The following is an 18,528-nucleotide window of genomic DNA, read 5'->3' as shown; positions in this document are numbered from 1 at the left end:
TTGTAATACCTGATTGCCTATTCAGTACCCTTTTTAATATGTCAAAGAGCAATTTTAACCTTATGTTCAAAACCTGACTTCTGAGCTCTTCCAGAATGTTTTGTCTCCATGAATGGCATCAACAGTCTCTCTAGCCAGAAATCTAAAAGTCACTTCCACTCCTTACCCCATTATTCAGTCCACCCAGAGCTATTGGTTTTACACCATAAATTTTGTTCGTCATAGTAGTTCACTTATTTCCATTGCTACCACCATAGGTCAGGCCTCCATCATCTGTCTTACATAGGCCACTGTTGATAGCTTTCTGTTTCCCTGAAACTATTCTCTCTTGCCTGTCTCACACCCAGCCAGAGTAAACTTGTTCAAAATGTACATATGGGTCACCTTTCTGCTTAAAATTCTTCAATGAATTTCCATTATCCTTAATCTGCAGATAAAATCTTAAAGGCACATTTGTCTCACTGTTCTGCCTTGCTCATTATTGTATTCCCAAAGCCTAGCATAATACTTGTTCATAGTAGATGCTCATGTATTTAAGGGATGAACAAAGGAAGGAATGTCTGAAAGAACCAAATCTATAGTTGAGAGATTTAGGCTGTCCCTGTATTTCCTTCCTGTTAGGCTGCATGTGAATATACATACACATTTACAGCAGTACAAGTGAAATAGTATTTCTGAATAGAAAAATGTTTATCTTTTTTTTTCTATCTTTTCACATCCCCTCTTTACCCCATTCCATCACCCTCCCTCATCCCTCCCTGTACCATTTTATTTATCTGAAGTTGCTAAGCTATAGTTTAAGAACGCACGCCCCACTGTCCCCCACCCTTGTTTTCTTCTCCCCTCATAATTAATGAAGGCCAACTATTTGGAATTAATGTGAATGACTCTCTTACTCTAAGCAGATTATTTGGTATGCATGACAGTAAAGTGAAGCACCTCTTTGGGTTACTGCAGAATAGCTCGTTGTCCTCCCAGTGGAGAATCAAATTCACCAGTTCATAAATTAGGTCCAGTTGATGAGGCATAAAGCTGCAAGGGCCAGTCAAACAAGTACTTGAGAATCTCAGGAGTTTCATTAGCAAATAGCCTTGCTCTGAGCTTCTCAGAGAATGCCAAGGCCTTATGAGAGCAGAAGACTGGGTGATAAGAGTATGATTGATACATGGGCTAATAAATGGGAGTTGGGGAATATTTTCCATGTGAGTCAGATGATTTCCACAGAGAAATGAGGTCTCATTTTGTAATGGCATGTCCACCCATGAGTTGGCCCTCAGAGGCTGGGAGTTAACCACAGCTACTATAATTTCTGTACTTTGAAGAAAACTAGGAGTGAAGACCACAGCCTTTTAAGGTTAGGCTTCTGCTTATTAGTTTTCACTAAGGAGCAATGGCATAGTAATCATTTAATAATAATTTACATGTGTTCAGTGTTTTTGAGCCCTTTATGGAAGATCATCTCACTTGAGCTTCTCTTCAGTCTGCAAGTGCAGTTAGGCAGGTTTTATAAGTGATGAATCAAAGCTGGAAGAACCCCAGTAGAGGTCCTGTAGCCAAATAGGGATTCGAACCCAGGACTTCACTGCTTGCTTCATCACATTGCATATTGCATCTAATCCCATTTATTAAATTTGTGCTGATTTTACAAACTTCTTAAGTTCATTGGGGAAGAGCTTTGAGATCCACAATTAAAGGGTGTCTCATAGAATATCAACAGAAAGAATAAAATACCTATAAAGGAATATAGAGACTGAAGAGAAAGATACTGTTTCAGAGAAGAAGGAAAGAATTTAAGAGTTTAGTATCATTAAAATTCATAAGTTCCTGGGACAGTATTTCTACTGGTTTAATGCTGTTATCTATACCGTTTTGGCTGTTTGCGCACATACACACACCTTTACCCATCTCCCTAGTTGTTGTTAGTGCAGTGATAATAGTCACCAAAAAAGCCAGCAGTCCTAAAGCACAAATGACCTTGTCTCCTTGGGAAGAAGAAAAGTTACAATAAAAGTGTCTGCTTTCTGGTTTTTTGCTTGTTTGTGTGTGTGTGTGTGTGTGTGTTTATAATTAATCGGTATTAGATAAAGATACATTAGGTTATTATCACCCAGGTGGTTTTATAAAACCAAAGAAATAAATATTTGGAAATAATTTTAAAGACAGTTTTGGTCCACTTTTTATTAAGTATCTGAATGATTTTATTGTGTTCTGGCCATTTAAGTTGTATACATATGGGACCCAGAGTTGAACAGAGGCAAGTTATAGGGGCTTTTATGAATTGGAGAATTCGTAGGTAGACAAATGGATCTTTTGATCTCATATATTGCTGGGGGGGGAGGTGGGAGTATCATTGTTTGTCACACTTTTGGAGGATAGCATTAACCCCCATCCTAGTCTTTCTTGCTCTTCCTCTAAAAGCTTTAAGCCGCTGAAATTGTGGGCATAAGGAGACATCTCTTCTGGCTTACTTTTTGGTGTAGTAGCTAAGCTCCAGCTTAAATACAACATTGGAAAGAACATGTAGATTGTTGTAAGTGAGTCTCATAGAGGTCTCAAATAGGCACAGTTCTAAACACTTTACACGTATTAGCTCATTGAATCCTCACCACAAACCTGAGAGGTGAATATAGTTATCTCTATTTTGTAGTCTGGTTAAATGTCGTCAGCTCCTTCTAGCTGTGTGTCCTTTGGCAAGTTACTTAACCTTTCTTTACTTCATTTTCCTCATCTGTAAAATGGGGGTAATGGTAACTGTCCTTACCAGTCCCTTGTGTGGTAAGGGTTACGAAATAATTTACATAAAGCACGTAGTGAATGCTTGTAGATGTTAGCTGTTGTTATCTAACTAGTTTATGATTACATGGCAAAAAAGATTATCAGGCTTCCCTGGTGGCACAGTGATTGAGAGTCCGCCTGCCGATGCAGGGGACGCGGGTTCATGCCCCGCTCCGGGAAGATCCCACATGCCGCGGGGCGGCTGGGCCCGTGAGCCATGGCCGCTGAGCCTGCGTGTCGGGAGCCTGTGCTCCGCAACAGGAGAGGCCACAACAGTGAGAGGCCTGCATACGGCAAAAAAAAAAAAAAAAAAGATTATTGTCACAAGAATCAGAAGTTTGGTTTCCAGTCCTTAACTCTCCTGTTAAGTAGCTATGTGATTATAGGTAAATTTTCCTCTTTCTGGGCCTCCGTTTTCTTATACCCATTTTTAAAAAACTTTTTACTTGCAAGTAACTTCAAATTTACAAGAGACAGAAATAAAAATAGTACAGATATGACACCAAAAGCACAGACAACAAGACAAAATAGACAAATTAGAGTTCATCAAAATTTAAAAGTTAGTGCATCAGCGGACACCACCAACAGAATAAAAAGACAACCCACAGAATGGGAGAAAGTATTTGCAAATAACATATCTGATAAGGGATTAGTATACAGAATATATAAGGAACTTCTGCAACTCAACAAGCAAAAGAAAAAAAATTTAAAAATAAAAGACTTGAATAGTCATCTCTCCAAAGAAGATAAATAAATGGCCAGTAAACACCTGAAAAAGTGCTTAGCATCACTAATCATTAGAGAAGTACCAGTCAAAACCACAGTGAGATAACCACGTTATATCCATTAAGATGGCTGCTGTTAAAAAAAAAATTACATTAATGCTGGAGAGGATGTGGAGAAATTGGAACCTTTGTGCATTGCTGATGGGAATATAAAATGATGCAGCCACTGTGGAAAAGAGTGTGCTGGTTCCTCAAAAAATTAAAGATAGAATTACCATATGATCCACAATTCCACCCAAAAGAATTGAAAGGAGGGACTCCAGAAGATATTTGTACAGCAGTGTTCATAGCAGCGTTATTCACAATAGCCTAAAGGTGGAAACAACCCAGGTGTCTATTGATGAATGAATGGATAGACAAAATGTGGTATATACATGCAATGGAGATATTCAGCCTTAAAGAGGAAGGAAATTCTGGCACATACTACAACATGGATGAACCTTGAAGACATGCTAAATGAAATGAGCCAAGTGTAAAAGGACAAATATTCTACAATTACACTTACACGAGGTACCTATAGTAGTCAAACTCAGAGACGAAAAATAGAATGGTGGTTATATAAGGAGCTGGGGGAGGAGGGAGTTGGTGTTTAATGGGTACAGAGTTTCAGTTTGGGATGGTGAAAATTTTCTAGAGAGGGAGGATGTGGTGATGGTTGTACTAGAGTGTGAATGTACTTAATGCCTCTGAACTGTATGCTTAAACATTGTTAATTTTGGTAAATTTTATATTATGTATATTTTACCACAATTTTTAAAAATATATGTTTCAACAAAATTAAAATAGTACAAAGAAACATCTGTATCCCCATTTACCCAGATTTACTTACTGTTATATTTTATCCCATTTGCTTTATCATGTGTGAGTGCATTCTTGTATACACCTAATCTAAATCCAGTTTTGTCATTTGATCCGATAGTATTTTTAATAGCATTTTCCCCCCTCTAGTACAGGATACAGTCTAGAGTAGGACATTGTATTTAGTTGTCATGTCTCTTTAGCCTTCCTTTATCTTTTATATTGACATGTTTGAAGAGCACAGTGTATTTTACTCCCCACCCCTGAATTTTTTAATAGAAGCTTCCTCATTTTCTGTTTGTCTTTGCCTTGTAATTAGATTGAGGTTACACAGTCTTGGCCAGAAACTGCATGGGTGATGTGTCTTCCTCAGGTTATAACATCTGGAGACTCAATATATATTTTTTAAATATGATTGGCTTTATTCTGTGATTTATGCATCGGACAGCATCCCATCAAACAAACAGAAGAAGGGTGTTCCCTCAATATGTTTGTAACTAAATGCAGAGTAAAGGGAATCTACAAATGCTATAGGAATCTCAGAGAATGGAGATAACGAGATTGGAGTGGTGGGGGTGGGGAGACATGATGAAGGAGACTTAGTTTACTGATTTGGTAGAAAGCACATTTCTAAAATTTTACCAGCTTTTCCTCGGCATCAAATTCTGCATTAGTTCAGCCAATATATATTACTGTCTTCCACCAGTTTTTTTATTTACTTATTTTTTAATTAATTAATTAATTTTATTTATTTAATTTTGGCTGCGTTGGGTCTTCGTTGCTGCGCTCGGGCTTTCTCTAGTTGCGTGAGCAGGGGCTACTCTTCGTTGTGGTCCACAGGCTTCTCATTGCGGTGGCTTCTCTTGTTGCGGAGCACGGGCTCTAGGTGTGCGGGCCTCAGTAGTTGTGGCTCGCGGGCTCTAGAGTGCAGGCTCAGTAGTTGTGCACGGGCTTAGTTGCTCCGCGGCATGTGGGATCTTGCCGGACCAGGGCTCGAACCCGTGTCCCCTGCATTGGAAGGCGGATTCTTAACAACTGCGCCACCAGGGAAGCCCGACATTGAACTTTGATGTATGAGAACACATCTTTATTCTCTTCCTGGTTTCATCAGATATTAGAGTCAGATTAAGGTTTGTACTCTTGACTTTGCCACCATTCTAGAGTGTCTTAGCACCGTTACTTGAGCTGTAGAAAGCTGTTAAAAGGAAAGTGCTTTTTGCTAATGCTGTTGTTTTTTGTTTTTTTTTTTTTTTTTGGCTGCATTGGGTCTTCGTTGCTGCACGCAGGCTTTTTCTACTTGCGGCAAGCCTGGGCTACTCTTCATTGCAGTGCATGTACTTCTCTCATTGCGGTGGCTTCTCTTGTTGCAGAACATGGGCTCTAGGTGCACAGGCTTCAAAAGTTGTGGCTCGCAGGCTCTAGAGCGCAGGCTCAGTAGTTGTGGCGCACGGGCTTAGTTGCTCCGAGGCATGTGGGATCTTCCGAGGCATGTGGGATCTTCCCGGACCAGGCCTCAAACATGTGTCCCCTGCATTGGCAGGCGTATCCTTAACCACTGTGCCACTAGGGAATCCCTTGCTAATACTTTTTGTAGAATGTATAAATAGTAATGCTGATGGGTTTATCCACAATGCCATTCTTCTCTTTCAGGCTATCTTTTAAAGAGCATCCAAACTTTAGATGAAGAGGTAACAGGCTACTTTGTAGAATAGGATTAGGGCCAGTATAGGTTTAAGTATGTTTCTTGGGGTTTTGGTGTTTTGTTTTAATTTTTCCCCATGTTTCAGGAAACACTGTGATTGGCACAGTTGGGATATATTCATCGTTTAACAGGTAGGAGAGCCAGAGGTATATTTGAGACCATTACTCAGGATCATTTTTTTTCTTCCTATATGCTTTTAAAAAATGGTTCCTTGGCCTTTGTGTGTTTTGTTTCTGCAGTTTGAAGAAAACAGTTCTGAAACAAGGTCTTACCCCCAGCTGCCTCTCAACACAGTGATTGCCATCTCTCCAAACGTCAAGTCCAGCTTTGTCCGCCAACCTGTCTGACATGTCGGGACCCGTGCCAAGCAGGGCCAGAGTTTACACAGATGTTAATACGCACAGACCCCGAGAGTACTGGGATTACGAGTCACATGTGGTGGAATGGGGGTAATAATTTCCGTTTACTTCACTGTACTCACCCAAAGGGCTGACTCTTGTTGAGTAATTTACAACAGGAAACTTCCCTGACTGTACAGTTATAAACCTCAAGATTGAATGCAATTTTTGTTTTCTTCTGCAGTAAAGAAACAGGGTATTGGCTTTGGTCAGTTAACAGTTCTGATGGGTTTACCATTTAAAAAACATTTCGGTCTCTTATTCTTTTCTCTGATGTATATATTCTGTATGGTAACAAAGAGTTATCTGTTAGCTTGCTCAGCTAAGGACTTTGCAGTTAGGTGAGAATTAATACTTGAGAGACTTTTAAAACACCAGGCTCTTACATAAAGTATTTTTGAGGTCAGAGAATGTTGTCCCATGATGATACTGAAGGATAAAACAGTTCTCCGGAAAGATGTCCTCTTTCTGATGAGAAGCAAAATTAAACGCTTAAAACATTTGCCCTTATCATGAGGCTAGCCATGTGTAACGTGGAATTCAGCCCAAATTCCATCCTGAACAGTTGCAGTCTGCCAGAACAGCTGTGTTTGCCTTCCTAATTTTCTTTGCAGTCTCATTTGGACGTTTGCATTTCTTGTCCCAACATAGTATGTATTTAATTGATCAGGTCGTACCTTTAGTGATAAAATTATTTTTATATTCAAATTCAAAAGATAGCAATTTGAAAACTTGGTAAAGCTGCAGCTCCCATACACTACATTTTATATCTGTCCACATGTGATTTTCATAGCATGTAAATGGTCTTCAAAATTTGTCATAGGGTGTGTTTTAATGCTGATTGGGCCATGATTCTTAACGGTAAGCACATTATCTCTGCACAAGGAGGCACAGTGTGCTTCAAAGATACCATCAAGAACCTTGGTACAGTGCCAATAAGTGTTATCATTATTGATAATCTAACAATTTTCCTCTTACAGCTCATGCTTTGAACTCTAGGACTACCTGAGTTTTACTGCAGAAATTTCAGCCACTCTCTTCAAATTAAGTGCTTTGAGCTTAGTTCTGCTTAAATGGCACTAAACAACCCTTTTGAGGGTTTGGTGTGGTGCTATTTGCTTGCTTGCATTTGTTTTCTGTGCCCTCCCACAGGAAAAGAACTCAACCAGAACTAAGAGCTTCCTTCCCTAGACCTGCCATGATTTTTACATTGTCCATTGTCCTTAGTACCTTTTACCTTCTCTGTTCATTCACTTTCTTTATTATTATTTTTTTTGTTTTGCTTGAGGAAAATGAATGGCTGATTTTTTACATTTTTTACACTGAATTTTCAGTGTCTCCAGCAGGAGTAAATAGCATTTAGGCCTTATTGAAAAGACTGTCATTCTTTAGAGCAAATTCCTCTAAGTTGTAAGCAGAGGCAGGGAGTAAAATGTTAGCATTTCCCTTATTCTTTTTCACCTCTGATGTTGCTTAGTAGTCTTGGAATATGGGTAAAAGTAGGGGAAGGGACACCTAACTGTGGTTCATGATCTGTAGTGTGGTTTGCAAACTTCATTACGTGGACTGTCCTCAGAGCTTTGGAGGGCAAGTTGGAGGTCAAACCTATATGTTTGAAAGCCACTTATCTGCAAAGAGACCCATTAAAAATCGGCTGCTCCCAAAGTGTGGCTGAATTGAAATATTCTTGTATTGACTTCCTGTAAGATGCCAACACTGAGCCAGGCACTGAGGGACAGGAATATATAAAAATTATTTTCCATGGGAAAGCTGTCTGTTGTTGGAGACAAACATACATAAATAACCCCAATACAAGCCATCTACGTGTGGTATGTCAATAGAGATGTGAACAACTTGGGATTTGAAAGAATAACTGAAAGTCTTAAATTTTTTAATTCTAGGATTTGGAACACACATTTTAAATTGGCCAAATTTTTTAAAAATACAAAGAAGCCAATTTGGGAATTATTTGAAATACATTTTATTTCTTTTACTCTACTGGCTATAGTTTTGTAAGTTGAATTAGTGCTTGATAACTTGAACTTTTTAAATCATTGTGACTTTGACTCTTTTTGTTCCCAGAAATCAAGATGACTACCAGCTGGTTAGAAAATTAGGCCGGGGTAAATACAGTGAAGTATTTGAAGCCATCAACATCACAAATAATGAAAAAGTTGTTGTTAAAATTCTCAAGGTAAGTACAAGAAGAGAGATTATAACTTCACAGGTATTTGGAGTTTAGATTTTTTTTTTTTAAGTAGCGCTTGAAAGGGTTTTTGGAGTGCTTTAACACCTTGATTTTATTGCTCCTTTGAAGTCGATAGAAGAGATTATCTTCATTTGACAGATCAGGAAGCTGAAGCAAGGGAAGTGTTTGACTCAAATCGTATAGCTAGATTGTGGCCGAGGGAGGGGGTAAAGATTCAGTCTTCTCTGTCCTAGGTCTTGCCTAACACTGATTTCCTATTTCTTATTTTTAGTTCTATTCCATGCCTTTGTTTTCAATGAGTTGTTAGCTCTACTGTGTAAAGATGAGGAGTCACAAATGCAGACTTTTAGAGGACAGGTGGATGACATTAATGCAGCTAGTCTGATTGAAGTGCCCATGATTAGAAGATGTGAGTGATGGGTACTGTGGCATGTGCTCCCAGCTCCAGCTGATGATTGCCCAGCAGTAGTGCGAGTCTAATGTTGTTTGGTACTGTTTCGCAAAAAGAAACTAGACATTTATATTTGTATACTAATCCCCCTGGTTTTTAAATGTTGACTTGAGTTTTTTAAAACACCATATAGGCCAGATTTGGCCAATGGGCTACCTGTATGCAAATTGTGATTCAGTTATAACTGTACTGTACACTGCCACATACCAGGAACTTAGCATACAGTTCCTTGCCACAGGAACTTTTCCATATTTGACACGAGAAGCAGAGGGACCCAGACTTTCTCAATTTATAGCACCCATATTGCCTCAGTGACTCTCGTGGTACCCCTAAGCCAAAAGAAATAGTTTTGTTTATTAAGTAGTTAAGTCCAAATAACTTTAAAAAGTATTTATGTTTCAACTGGTAGCCATTTAAAAAATTATACCCATAAGTTGAAAGATAAAAGTTATTTTATTCTTATATAACCATAATTAATTACTATTGGGATATGTATACCTGTTAGTCACTGCACAACTTCTCAAATGTTGGAATCAGATTGGACACCAGCAACCTCATTTCCTGTTCCACATTGATTTTTGCACAATACTTGCTTTTTGTCACAGCAACTGCTGAAAACCCAGTTTCACAAAAATATGCCATTAAAGAGAATGTAGTGCAATCTAATACTGCAACTGAACTACCTCAGGCTGGTAGTATACTCAGTGACTGACAGACAGCAAGTATTAATTGGCGTTTTCCCTCAAAAATTAAAAATGCCACAGAACACCTGTGAATTTGCTGGGGGTGTATTGGCATACCCTTCGGGAACCAAACTTTAAGTATTTATATCTTATCTTGTGTAGAAAGAGAACTAGGCTGGAAATCGGGACATTTGGATTCTAATACAAACTCTGAAAGTAATTAGCCATGGTAGTCCTTTTAAGTATTTAATACATATTGGTTCATCTGTGAAAATGAGAGTTACCAGGATCAAATACAAAATTGTATATAGATATATACTTTGGAAATGGAAGTTCTGTGTAATTGTAAGATGATATTCCTATGGAAAAGTATATGATAGACTGAGGTGTGATACATTATTTAGAGTCATCTGAAAGGCATAAATAGTGAGTCTTACAGTTCAGAAGAGAGTGGTGATGGTTAGGCAAAGCTCCCTGGAACTGTTTTCAGGCCCTGAGTGGGAGAAGGATTTGGATTGGTGTGCATGGGAGCATGGAAGGGAAGCATAATCTAGAATGCACAAGATTAAGAAAAGAGGAAGAAATAAGTGAGAGAAATGTTTCATGTTGAAGCTATCATGTGATCATACATGGGAAGTAAACTTGGAAAGGGAGATTAAATTAGTGATGGCCTGGGAAAAGATAACATCTCCATTTCCTTCCAGCCTTGAAAAATATGATTTTTATCTCATCTAGGTTGTTGGGAGCCATTGATGGTCTTGAGTGATGGGTGGTTTAGAAAGATTTTTTTTTCTAGCTCAGTCTTTTCCTAACTGTACTGTATATGTTACTGTAACTGTGTAGCTAGATGGTATAATTATAGATTAAGTTCATTCATAACTATATTTAAATTTTTTAATTTCCCCCCATTTATTAGACAAAATTTGCATTGATCACATTAAATTAGGATTTAAGTGACCTGCCTGGTCTGTCTAGCTTTTGTAAGTTTATAGATTTTAAGGGTTCTGTAGAATAAAAGTTTTGTAAACCAGTAGCTTTTTGCCATCAACCAGCAGTTGGGATATAGTGATTTAGTAGAAAACAGGAGAGAGATTGATGGATTAGTTCCTGGAGAGTAGAAACATCTCCTAGATACTCCAGCAGATCAGAAAGATCTGATAGTCAAAGCAAATAGAAAACTTGTGATCAGCTTGTTTCCTAGCCAGTGTAATGAGTTCTAATAGAAGCAAGGCTGAGGCCATGGATTGAATTAAATGTGGAATTCACTATTAGTAAAACAGCTTCCATTTATTTATTTACTTTTAATATGTTTTTTTATTTTTTTTTGGCCACACCTCATGGCTTGCGGGATCTTAATTCCCTGACCAGGGATCGAACCCGGGCCCTCGGCAGTGAAAGCTCGGAGTCCTAACCACTGGACCACCAGGGAATTCTCAGCTTCCATTTATTGACTGTCTACTTTGCATTGGGCCCTTTTGTAGCTGTAGTATTTACATCACAATTCTGCAAGGCAAGTGTAAAGTTCAGAAACACTTAAGTGCTTTTCCCAAAGCTACACAGCTACAAAGCCAGGTTTTGAGGACAGTCGATTTCCAAAATGTGCTCCTGCTGTACCATGTGCTTAGGACTCAAGAAAAGGTTAAAAGAGTCTACAGTATTGTTTGGTAGTTCCTAGATATGGATTATCAACCCGAAAAGTGTCTAAAAATAGATCTCCAGCTCTGTTCTCAAGATTCTGATTCAGCAGATCTATACAGTTTATATATTAAAAAACCCAGGTTGATAATCAAAGTTTAGCAACCAGTAGTCTTGTTCATGAAGAGATGATATATACTTAGAACGGTTTCTAAGAAGCGTATGCAGTGTGTCAGTAGTCTGAGGTGACCAACACCAATAGGAAAGATTGCCTGGTCCAGTGTGGCAGACACAGCTCACACGTGGTTATTGAGCATTTGAAATATGGCTGGTCCAAACTGAGATATGCTGTAAGCATAAAATACAGCAGATTTCAAAGGCCTAATACAAAAAAAAAAGAATATAAAATCGCTCATTAGTAATTTTTTATATTGATTTACATGTTGAAATAATAACATTTTGGTTATATTTTTGTTAACTAAAATGTATTGTTAAAATTAATTTTGGGGGCTTCCCTGGTGGCGCAGTGGTTGCGCATCCGCCTGCCGATGCAGGGGAACCGGGTTCGCGCCCCGGTCTGGGAGGATCCCACATGCCACGGAGCGGCCGGGCCCGTGAGCCATGGCCGCTGAGCCTGCGCGTCCGGAGCCTGTGCTCCGCAACGGGAGAGGCCACAACAGAGGGAGGCCCGCATACCACAAAAAAAAAAAAAAAAAATTAATTTTGTCTGTTTCTTTATATTTTTTAGACGAGGGTACTAGAACATTTAAAATACACCTGTGGGGAATTCCCTGGCGGTCCAGTGGTTAGGACTCGGCACTTTCACTGCCACAGCCTAGGTTCAGTCACTGGTGTGGGAACTAAGATCCCACAAGCCGTGAGGCGTGGCAAAAAAAAATAAAAAAATAAAATACACATGTGGCTTGCATTATATTTCTTTTGGACCAGCACTGTTTTAGACTGTTCAGAAAGAAGGTTTTGTAGAGGCGGTGCATTTGGACCAAAGCTGTTCTCAAAAAAAAACAAGAAAGAGATTTCTATACCACAGCAGATGTGGAAATGATGGGTGAAGATAAAGGAATGTGGAGGATATATTGGTTATAAGGCTAGACAGATATTATGTGTTATGTCTCAGCCATATTCTGAGGTCTTTTCAGATACCTCATTTGATTCTTGCAATAATATTATGAGATAAGTACTCTTGTTGATCGTTTTACCCGTACTGAAAGGTTTAGAGAGGTTATATAACTTGCCCATAGACACACAGCTAGCAGGCAATGAAAGAAGGATTCACATTAGGCACACATTTAACCCAAAAGGTTATACTGCACAAAGATGGTGTGGCCATCTTTGCTGTTGGTCCTGATCTCCTTCATTTCTACAGGGTGTTTATAAGACTTAGAGGAAGGAGTGGAAAGAGCCCCATGTTTCATGCTAATTAATAAAAAGATTTTTCGAGATATATCTTAGTATTACCATTTACATTCCTAGTTTGTATAGTTTTTAAAAGTTAACACATTAGGACTGATGATTGGAATTAATTCGTAATTCCACAGAATTTTGGTCTTTGGAGTAGAAATCTTTTTTTCTTTCAATTCAGTACTTGCTAGGTACCTGCAAAGTACCTGGCACAGGGCTAGGAGAAGGGGGATTCAGAGATAAATCTGACACATTTCCTTCCTTCAAGGAGCTCATAAGTAAGCCATTCATGTATTACATAACCTGTTGAAATATCCTGAAATAATTTTTTTTAATGACGTACTTTTACCCTTTCAGCCAGTAAAGAAGAAGAAAATCAAGCGTGAAATAAAGATTTTGGAGAATTTGCGAGGCGGTCCCAACATCATCACACTGGCAGACATTGTAAAAGACCCTGTGGTGAGTATAATAGGCGCTAGTAAGGCCCACCAGGGCTGAGGTGGTGTTTGACCCTGAGCACAACTGGCCTCTGTTCCTCCCTCTACCATTAAGTCTTGCTTTAAAAGTGCTTAATCAGTTATACCACTTAAGTAGCTTGGGTCTTTCTTTCAAAGAGACCTCCACCCACAGACTATTTCTTATTCTTCTAGGCTAAGAGACTGATAGCACTGGAAACTGAAATGTGTTAATCCATTTTGCAAACTCAGGTCCGATGCCGATGGGCGATGGGCGCATTGTTGGGCTGCCTAGAGCCTGGTGAGACTTCAGCTCCATGTCTTCTGTTTGAAATCCATCCACAATATGACCTAAGTGTGGTGATGATCAGAGTGGGGAGGGCTTATAGCAATAGAGGGTTTTCTACTACTGAGGCAAGGACTGCCAAATTCACCACGTAGTGTCCGCAAACGTTGTGCCACTAAAGCTGCCAGGGCTATTACTAATGTGTGTTTTCTTTTTCTTTCCCCTAGTCACGAACTCCCGCCTTGGTTTTTGAACATGTAAACAACACAGACTTCAAGGTATAATGTATAACCAACCATTTCAAGCTGTTGGGTTTTTAGACCACATAGAAAGTCTTTCAGGGATGTTACTGTTAGAAGAGCTTCCTTCTAACTTACTTAAAAAGAGCTTTTCATCCTTACAGTGCTAATTTTTTTTTCCTATCCTCCCTCCCTCCCTTCCTCCCTTCCTTTCAGCTGCATCGGGTCTTAGTTGTGGCATGCATGGCACGCGGGATCTTCCGTTGAGGCACACGGGTTTCTCTCTAGTTGGTGGCGTGCGGGTTTTCTCTCTAGTTGTGGCGCACGGGTTCCAGGGCGCGTGGGCTCTCTCGTTGAGGCACGCGAGCTCAGTAGTTGCGGCATGCGGGCTTAGTTGCCCTGAGGCATGTGGGATCTTAGTTCCCCGACCAGGGATCGAACCCACCTCCCCTGCATTGGAAGGCGGATTCTTTACCACTAGACCGCCAGGGAAGTCCCCTTACAGTGCTAAATTTAAATATAGACATACTCTTGTACAAACAATGCTCACTTTCCATATCTTGGTATTTTGCCTTTTTGTTTAGTGCACTTTCTAATGACCAGTACTTTTATTTCTCACCATTTGACAATTTACCATTCATTTGACAGTTTCCAGTGATGTCATACTTAATGAAAGCTCATGTTTAGTCAGGATCCAGCCTTAGGGCATTTCTCTTTAAAATGACAAAGTTCAAGAAGAAATATATTGTGTATATATAAAAGCAAGGACTGCTTGCTTATACCTTAGTATTCCTCAGAAGCTTTGGGTTCTAGATCTTAAAAAGAGATGGGTGGGTAAGGGTAGTGTAAATTCTGGTAAAGCGCAAACCTCTGCAACAGATATCTCTGACTTCTGGCCAATTTCAACAATTCTCAACTCCAGCACAACAGAAGAATGTAGGCACTCTCTTGGGTTTTAACTTGTAAAGGTATTTGACTTGCCTTTGCTAGGCCAGTATCATTAGGTATATGGAACTTCCCTGGTGGTGCGGTGGTTAAGAATCTGCCTGCCAATGCAGGGGACACGGGTTTGAGCCCTGGTCCAGGAAGATCCCACATGCCACAGAGCGAGTAAGCCCGTACGCCACAACTACTGAGCTTGTGCTCTAGAGCTGGCAAGCCACAACTACTGAGCCCGTGTGCCACAACTGAAGCCCGCATGCTTAGAGCCTGTGCTCTGCAACGAGAGAAGCCACTGCAGTGAGAAGCCCGCACACTGCAGTGAAGAGTAGCCCCCGCTTGCTGCAGCTAGAGAAAGCCCACGCACAGCAATGAAGACCCAGTGCAGCCCAAAATAAATAAATACATAAATTTAAAAAAAAAGAAATGTTAGGTATCAATAAATGAGTGAATTCTTTTGCTGAGTGGAGGAAAAAAGGAAGAAGAATTGTTTTAGAATCAGAATGATAACTTCAAGGAAAATGTCAGCGGACACCACTTACCATTTAATGATATGTACATTTTTTTTTTAAGTCTGAAACTCTTTAGAAACTGGAAAAGATAACATGACATGTTCAGAGTTTACTTTCAAATTGGGACAGTTCTGTTAAATTGGCTCATCAGATTTGGCAGCAGTCCATCTGCATACCCACTGGTGATCTGCAGTGCCTGTAACTGTAGGCCAAAGGTGAATTAATTCCCTACTAAAGAGGCTATGTGTTTGCCCACATGTGTTTTATGAGAAGATCTGGAGGTAAATGAAAAACTACAAGTGTATATCAGTGCGTGTTGCATATGTAAATTGGTGTGTTCCCAAAAGTAGATTATAGCTTCAGCAATATGAACTTAAGTAATTCTTCACTTTTATGTATAGAGTTAAAGATCCAAAGTATCTCTTTAGTGTTACGTTGGAGGAGTAGAGACTGGTGAACAGACAGATCTTAGAACAGTGGTAAATGAGCCCAGTCTTGATTTGAATTACTACAAATGAAGATGAGAAATTTCCTTCCTTTCAGTACTATTTCATGGCTCAAATGTTGCATTTGTCTTTAACAGCAATTGTACCAGACGTTAACAGACTATGATATTCGATTTTACATGTATGAGATTCTGAAGGTAAGAGAACCTTGAATACTAAATATCTTTAGATCGCCCCTTTGTTAAATAATCCAAATGACTGCAGAAAAGCCAGTGGGTTAACTTTGTAAAATATGGGGTTTGGGGGTCTGTTTATATAAATTTTTAATAAATTAGTAGCATCAGAATTCTTATGCTGATGTAAAGGTTATGGAATAAGGGTCTAGTAAGAATATAATTTATAATGCTTTGAAAGGGGTATTTAGAAGAGAGGTGGGACTCCTTAACAAATATTTGTAATCTCTATCTTGCTCTTAACAAAAGTTACAGTTAAATTGTCAAAACTTGTAAAAAAAACTCCTGGTGTACTGGCTTCTGGTGTACTTTATTTCACTTAAAGTTGAACAAGTAAAACAGTAAACTTTAACTCAGCCCTCAAAGGGCCATTGTCCTAAAGATTATGTAAATCTGTGCTTAGAGATTGGTGATTTAGAATGAACTTTGATTCCTGAAGTGGGATCACCAAATATATTGCTTCCAGTAGTCAGAAGATCAGCTTTATAGATAAGAAGATTGCTAAGAGTTGGCTAGTGTCTTACTAAATGAGGATTGACATAAAGCCTGCGTTTGAACCTTAGAAGTACCCTGAAGAGACTGTGCCAGCAGAAATATTTGATCTTTCCATTGGCTCATGCATTCTTGTGGCAAGCAGGACTTCCGAAAGTTAAGGATATGCTTGCCTAACCCTGGGAACCATAGGAACCCAAGTTACCCTTCAGAAAGGACAAGAACTTGGCCAGTGACATCAACTGACTTGAAGGCCTGGATTAGCAAGCCCCAGAGGTTATGCCACTCACTAGTTTGAGACTGGACATGGTTTTCATATTGGGTTTGATGTCATAAATCAGGAGTTGGCAAACTCCTTTACAAGGACAAATGGTAAAATTTTTGGCTTTGTGGGCCATAGGGTCTTTCTCACACTACTCACCTCTGATGTTGTAGCATGAAAGCAGCCACAGGCAACATGCAAACAAATAGATGTGGCTGTGTTCCAATTAAGCATTCACAAAAACAAGCAGCAGGCCATATTTGGCCCATGGGCCGTGGTTTGCCAACCTCTATTGCAGACTCTTAGCTGCTAAAGAATTACTGTTCTTTGAATACGAGGTTTGTAGTACAGATCAGTTTTCTTCTTTTGAGGGGCTCGTGTTTGTGAAAATAATCCAGGCTTTGGGTAAGGGGGAGAAATTGGAAGTCATGTAATTGGTGTACGCTTTGAGTCTTTTTAACAAAAAGGATGTTGAAACATCTGTGCAAGAACAGGATTTGAAGTTTAGAGGCATGGATTTGCACAAGTCTCTAAAAAATACCTGCAGAAGTGATTGTCCTTACTTTGACTCTCAGGAGTGTTGTGAGGCTAGAAGGAAAACTGTGGAGGAAAAGGTAAGGGACTTTAAAAAAATCACTTACACAAGCTAACGCTTTCCTTTCTTACCTGTTCCTCCCACAGGCCCTGGATTATTGTCACAGCATGGGGATTATGCACAGAGATGTAAAGCCCCATAATGTCATGATTGATCATGAGCACAGAAAGGTAAAGTGATAGATGGACAAGTCTTATTTATCAACATGATAGAGTTAACAACCCATCTTCAACATTTTATTCCTAGCATCTGTCATAGTCCGTGGTACCTGTTAGGCATTTAATAAATATTTAATGAATGAACAAATCAGTGTGGAATCTACAATATGATATTAATGAACTTATCTATGAAACAGACTCACAGACACAGAGAACAAACTGTGGATGCCAAGGAGGAGGTGGGGTGGGGGAAGGATGGACTGGGAGTTTCTAGAATAGATAAACAACAGGGTCCTACTCTATAGCACAGGGAACTATATTCAATATCCTGTGATAAACCCTAATGGAAAAGAATGTATATATATATATGTATGACTGAATCACTTCTTTACAGCAGAAATTAGCACAACATTGTCAATCAACTAGAATAAAATAAAAATTTTTTTTAATCACAGTGATTAAAACATTATTCATTCATTCATATTCCTATCAAAAAGAAAACAGATTAGTGTAGTGGGTAAAACATTAGTTTTGGCAGGGAACCTGGTTTCTAGTCTTATTTATTGAAAAACTACTCTCTTGGGAAATGCCTTTCTCCTCATCTGCCTCTTTTTTTTTTTTTTTTTTTTTTTTAAACCTATACAGTGGGTATACAAGTACTATTTGTCTTGCATGCCACTAGGTTATTGTGAGAATTAAGTGTGTACAGTTGTGAAATGGATTAAATATTCAGAAAATGCTGCTGCTTATTAGCAAGTATCGTGAGGCCCCTGAGCTCTACAAGTACTTTTAAGGAAAGCTGCAGTGTTACATTTCTGTTTTTTAAGGTGACCCAAGCCCACCTTTTATGCAGTGATGGCTCTCTGTTGTAGGCTTTGGGGATATAGGTGATTTGTTCATTCAGTTAGTATTCTTTTAAGCACACACTATGTAATAGGTATTGTTCTGGAGGCTAGGGATATATGTGTGAGACAAAAATAGATAAAAAATTCCTGTCCAGGGCTTCCCTGGTGGCGCAGTGGTTGCGCGTCCGCCTGCCGATGCAGGGGAACCGGG

General features: G+C 39.3%; 1 protein-coding gene across 1 annotated transcript in view; it reads left to right on the top strand.

Moving 5' to 3' along the window:
- CSNK2A1 (casein kinase 2 alpha 1) overlaps positions 1 to 18,528 on the top strand; it is a 56,790-nt gene that overhangs the window by 23,680 nt on the left and 14,582 nt on the right. Inside the window, exons 2-7 of the mRNA XM_007124234.4 lie at positions 6,300 to 6,509; positions 8,541 to 8,652; positions 13,213 to 13,314; positions 13,824 to 13,874; positions 15,870 to 15,929; positions 17,401 to 17,484. Coding sequence (XP_007124296.1) covers positions 6,409 to 6,509; positions 8,541 to 8,652; positions 13,213 to 13,314; positions 13,824 to 13,874; positions 15,870 to 15,929; positions 17,401 to 17,484 — 510 coding nt within the window. The 5' untranslated portion in view covers positions 6,300 to 6,408. The remainder of the gene's footprint in view (positions 1 to 6,299; positions 6,510 to 8,540; positions 8,653 to 13,212; positions 13,315 to 13,823; positions 13,875 to 15,869; positions 15,930 to 17,400; positions 17,485 to 18,528) is intronic.

Source organism: Physeter macrocephalus, chromosome 14, assembly GCF_002837175.3.
Source record: "Physeter macrocephalus isolate SW-GA chromosome 14, ASM283717v5, whole genome shotgun sequence".
In the NCBI taxonomy this organism is placed as follows: domain Eukaryota; kingdom Metazoa; phylum Chordata; class Mammalia; order Artiodactyla; family Physeteridae; genus Physeter; species Physeter macrocephalus.
This window is presented reverse-complemented; position numbering and strand designations above follow the sequence as displayed.